Source organism: Scomber japonicus, chromosome 8 (genome assembly GCF_027409825.1).
Source record: "Scomber japonicus isolate fScoJap1 chromosome 8, fScoJap1.pri, whole genome shotgun sequence".
NCBI lineage: Eukaryota > Metazoa > Chordata > Actinopteri > Scombriformes > Scombridae > Scomber > Scomber japonicus.
In genome coordinates this window covers 20,067,165-20,072,907 of record NC_070585.1, presented here as the reverse complement: position 1 = coordinate 20,072,907, position 5,743 = coordinate 20,067,165, and the positions used below count along the sequence as shown (strand labels likewise).

At 40.7% G+C, this 5,743-nt stretch overlaps 1 protein-coding gene across 1 annotated transcript; it reads right to left on the bottom strand.

Annotated features, from left to right (window-relative positions):
• Positions 1-2,891: 2,891 nt before the first annotated feature.
• Positions 2,892-3,794, bottom strand: sox3 (SRY-box transcription factor 3). Its single transcript, XM_053323403.1, has one exon. The coding sequence runs from the start codon at positions 3,792-3,794 to the stop codon at positions 2,892-2,894; it is 903 nt and encodes a 300-aa protein (XP_053179378.1).
• Between the last annotated feature and the right edge of the window lie 1,949 nt (positions 3,795-5,743).

The following is a 5,743-nucleotide window of genomic DNA, read 5'->3' as shown; positions in this document are numbered from 1 at the left end:
AATTAGGTTAGTTTTTGGAGAGGGGGTTAAACAAACAGGGGCTGTGAGGTCATAGGCAGATGGAAGTGGGATATGCCTGCACTTGCTGAGTGGGCACAGAGCTCCACATGACAGGAGAGAGAGGCCCTCCGGGCGCTCAGCAGGGGGAGAGTGAGGGGGGCTGGGGTGGGGAGGTGGGGAGCCAAACTCTGATGGCCTCACTGCCAGAACATTCAAACAAAATCAATAGCTACGCAATATCTGGCCACACACCTTTCTCCAAGCACAGGTTTTCACTCCTAAATCATTAATTGGTAATACATGTCTGTGCCAGTCTTAGCAATCACAAAGGGAACCTCAGCTTTCCAAACAGATATTCTAAGTAAGGAATATTTTACTGTACATATATTTAGCATCAGATTTCAGGCAGTTTGACATTTTAGAACAATTTTACAACAATTATGTGAATAATCAAAGAAGTTGCGCAGGTGAAAGACAGTTTGATAAATGACAGAAGTTTGGTAAATGACTAAAAACCATCACTCTCCAGCCCACAGCAAACACCCCTGACACCAAGAAGGAAGAAGAGAAAAGCTGCTTAATTACAAAAAAATGAGTTAGAGAGTGTGATTAGGTGACGGGTGGCTGCTGGCACGCTGGAGTGACTTAAGACCCTGTCAGTGAATGCAGGGAGGTCTGGATAATCTTTCCCTCCACAAAGGTGCGTGGGGCTAATCCAGGCAGCGGTGCTGAGCTGTGGATCAAGTCCTAAAGGGAGTGTGGGAAGGCCAGCGGGGCCGCCACTGCTTCGGCCCTCTTGGTGGCCAGAGCTTATTCATCCCAAGCTACCCTGCAACAGCAGGCCGGCTCATTCTTCCAAACAGCTTCGCCTTGGGGGTGTCAGCTACTGTAAGTTTGCCGATGGACGATAGACAGTTAAGTTTAAGTATATCGAAACATAAGATCCAATATAGAGGCCCCTTCAGTCAGTACATTTAAACTGAACCAGCTTAGAGGTGGACAGAATTCTGCATTGCTTAACAATTTCAAAATGTAGAGAAGGAGAAAATAAACAAAACTAAAGTTCTAAAGTTCTGCTGTGTGTGCACATCAGAAATTAAAAAACAAAAATTAGAAAATTAGAAAATGCCTTCTCAACAAGCACAGCATCATTATTAAGCATTCAAATACTTTTGACCCTTTAAAATAATGTATTACATATTTTATATGTACCAACCGTAAAAAATTGTTGAATTTTAAAAGCTGGGACATCATTACTAACATCAAAAGTAAATCAGAATTACAAAACTTTTCAGAGTTAATTTCAAAATAATATAGTTATACATTTAAATTAAAATAATCAGAATATTGTATGAAGTTATACCATTCTAAATGGAGTTTCTCACATTTATTTTAAATAGTGGATGTAAGTGAATTCTTATGACAAACTAAGAAACCTTCATACTGACACAACACAGTGATAACAGCCTATGGAAGTAAATGCTGATGGCTTGATCTATATAGTAAATACTGAAATTAGTGCGTAAAGGTGAACTTAAAGGAAAATTATACCTGGATAAGGGAAGAGCGAGCTCATCCGCAGCTATTTTAAGAAAAAAAACTGAGAATGATTTGATTTGTTTTTGAATACAAAACATTTTTATAAGGTGTATTATATCCATCAATATTAATGTTATATTAAAATTCAGCAGGCCAAAGAATTAAATCTTATTATGTTTTTAATTTCATCTGGATGTTGAAAATGTTACAAATATATTTTTGAAGGAATGCAGATTATAATCCAATCACTCTTCAAGGTTTGTAGAGATATTCTCTGTCAAGATGTGCCTGGATTTGTTTAATGAATTGCTTGAGAAAACTCTGATGAAGGCCAATTGATGTCATTTCCACCATATTAAGAAAGAGCAGATTTAATTCAGTGAGTTGCACGTTTTGAAACATCCCCAATGACAGTTTCTTGTCGTTTCACTGTGTGGAGATACCCTGGACTCAAATTAAAAAAAGAAAAAAAACAACCAAACACACTAAATATTCCCATAAAAGTCAAATTGTCAAACATTAATATTAAACACAAAACACAGAGTCACCAATCATGTTTCATACAAATTTATTCAGCATTTAAGAATAGAGGATGGTCTTAAAATATGTAGAAACGTCAGTTTAAATAAACCTTTTCGTTCAGAATAATGAGTAAACATGACACTGTCAAAACCATCACAGAACAAAACATTTTACAAAACAAATTGGAACATTTTTCACGTGACAAAACATCGGGTTCACAAGCTAAAAAAAAGAAAAAAAAATCTTACTATAAATAAAACTTGCGTTTGCGACCCGCACAGTCTTAAAACATATTTTAACCTAGATCATGAGGGGGAGAAAAAAAGACACAGACAGAGAGAGAGGGAGAGAGAGGGAGAGAGAGCGAGAGAGAGAGAGGGAGAGAGAGAGAGTGAGAGAGAAAGAGAGAGAGAGAGAGAGAGAGAGAACTACAAATTTGGACACAGTCAAGACAACTGACATTCTACAAATTAAGTGTAAACATTTATGAACCAACTTTCCATCCAGCTTTTCTGAAATACACCAGCCTCTTCATGAGGCCACATGCCTTTTCATAGAGAGAAAATATGGCATTATTTAAAATATAGAAGTCCAATTCTTCTACATAAGTTGATTGCTTATACTTGTGATAAAAAGCCTCTTTGCAATGCAATTTACTCTGATGGACTCAACGCTCAGTTTTGTTCCATTTAAAATGCTTTTTAAAATGGACAACTCAAAACATATTGAGATAAAATTGTTTTTGAACGTTGTTTCTTTAGCAACCAAAAAGTTCAAGTATCCAAGTACTTTTTTTTTTTAAGTTTTAAAGTCTTTTCTTTCTGTTGCTCTCAGATGTGGGTGAGAGGTAGCGTCCCATTGACGCCAGTCCCTGCGGTCTGATAGTGCGGATGGACACTGTGTAACCGGCTGCTCTGCAGGGAGGAATGCTCTGCGCTGTCCCCACCGGGAGGCAGGTACATGCTTATCATATCCCTCAGGTCCCCCAAACACGCCCTTTGAGAGTGGGACGTGATGGCCGGCGGCGGTGAGCTGGGCTCGGTCTTGCACACGGACGCCATGGAGCTCAGTCCCATGGCGCTGGTGGTCTGCTGCGTGTAAGCTGGAGACATGCTGTACGTGGAAGCCGCGTTCATGTAGGTCTGTGCCGAGGACATCATCGGGTACTGGAGCCCTGCCATCTCGTATCGGTGCATCTGCTGAATCTGGGGGCTGTTCATGCTGTGATGCTGAGGGTAGGCCAACTGGTCCTGCATGAGGGAGTACGCACTGTTTGTCCACCCGTTCATGTGCGCATAACCGTCCATCCTCTGTCCCACCGACACCGAGTTGTTGACGGCATTGGCTCCTGGCGCCAACAGTCCCCCGGGCAAAGAATACTTGTCTTTCTTGAGCAAGGTCTTGGTCTTCCTGCGGGGACGGTATTTATAATCCGGATGCTCCTTCATGTGCATAGCGCGCAGACGCTTGGCCTCGTCGATGAATGGTCTCTTTTCTGCGTCGGTCAGAAGTTTCCAGTCTGCACCAAGCCGCTTGCTGATTTCAGAATTGTGCATTTTGGGATTTTCTTGAGCCATCTTCCTCCGCTGTCCCCGAGACCAGACCATGAAGGCGTTCATCGGCCTCTTCACCCGCTCCTGGTCGCTGACACTGTTGTTCTTTGCGCCCTGCGCCGAGCCCGAGTTGGACTGCGGGAGCGGGGTCTTAATCTCGGTTTCCATCATGTTATACATTCGGGCGACTTTTAGAGTTCACTCACAGGCACATGAAAAAAAAAAGTTCACAAAACACTTCCAAAAGTCAAAGAGGTAGAGGTACTGACCAGTCTCATAAGAAGATTGAAAAAAAAGTTCTGCGTAAAGACGCAAATATGTCTGCAGGTGCTTCTGGGTTCTCTCCGCTTACAGCTGCTCTGTCCCCCTCGGCTCTGAAACAGAAGTCTGGAAACTTGTTCGCCAAGCTCATCTGTTAATAGGCCTAGTGCCCGAACCATGTGATGTGGATTGACAGCATGACAATGAGGAGCAGGCGACCAATCAGCGCGCAGCACCCTATATCCAGTGCCTAACCAATAGGAGCTCGCAGCGCAGTGTTTTGGTTAGAGGAGGAAGGAGAGGTAAAGTTTTAAAACAGCAGCTCTGCAACCTGAGCTCAAAATATGAGAGATTTACAGCATTTATGTTGTGAAAATGATTTTTAAAAATGCAGCTGATTTAGGTTCGCAATGAAACAGCTGTTGCCTAATCGCGTTTAATATTTTTGAACAAATCAAACCCCAAAACCTCCATTTCTACATGTGGGACTTTGAATCAAGAGTCAAACTATGTAAATAATGAGTATGAGATATTGTGTCATATGAAACCGTGAATGCTGAAGGGTAAAAAAAAAATCATTAAACTTAAATGTCAATACAATAATTACAGTGGCAGATCCCAACAGGCTGAAACCGACATACTACAAGTAAAAAGTGGAATATTGGAATAAAATGTGCCCTTGGTGAAGAGAGTATTCCTTTCATCTCTACCTGCTGTCAAACATGCAGATACTTACATTTTCACAAAATGCCAACATCAAAAACCCTTCATTCTTATATAAGGACTTCAGTACAGACAAAACCTCAACAGACTCATCTCTTTTTTTAAATATGGTCTTCATTTTTTAAATTAAACTCTATTGACCACCTTCAGTCTCTTCGGCGCAATTAAAAAAAATGCTCAATGTGGATTTCCTTTAAACAACTGTAGAAGAAAATCTGATTTACTTCATGTAAAATATTTTTGTATAAATGTATTGAATTTTTTTTTTAAGAGTAATAATGATGAAAATGTGATGTTCTTATGTAACTAATTTGTGTCAAGCGTAAATGATCTGATCTCATTATCTCATTAAATTACCATCTTGTTTTACTGGGAAAACAAGACACATGCTTAAGTGTTTCTGCGGTGTTGAGGCCCCCAGCGCAAAACTTTAATACATCAACGACCTCTTGTGGAGGGGACTGGCTATCTCTTTAGTCCCGGAGGAAGCGCTTGGTTTGGGACACCGCATGGCCAACAACTCAACCCAAAACCCACAGCTGATGTTTGCCGACTTGTTTTTTTCTCTGCGGTGTTAATGGTTATTAAAATGCTCACCGCAGAGATGCCTTCATTTGCATGTGTCTCCTTACAAACGACCTGAAACGCCGCTTCGCCGTTGAAACCAATCACCCAACGGGGCGAACCTCACACCTGCTAATGATTACGCACGAATCGCCCATCGAAAACCACTATTAACACCTCCGTATTTAGATGGGCCCTGCAGGGATCCTTGTAATATGTGCATTTTAAAACATTCCACCTCCCGGAGTATTCAAACTTTAAAATCCAGCCTCCTGCATTTATAGATGCAGACCAGTGCGTCCACCTGAAGCACCTACATTATACAGCTACAAACATTTATGTAATCATTTATCACGAGTTTTGGGAGCAAAGATTAATCAAAATAACACAATCTAAAATCGGTCATTTAGTTAAAAAACGATGTTTCAAGATCACGTGTTGCATGTATTTAAGGTTTAACAAGCGACTTCTATTATACTATCAATGAACCGATAACATCTGTCAGTCACCAGATGTTTCTCCACTTTTTCCCAGGTATTGACATTTCTGTTTTGAAGATAAAAACCAAAATAACAAAACAA

Excerpts from the sequence above, each read along its gene's own strand:
- sox3 (XM_053323403.1), bottom strand. The coding sequence starts at position 3,794 with ATGTATAACATGATGGAAACCGAGATTAAGACCCCGCTCCCGCAGTCC.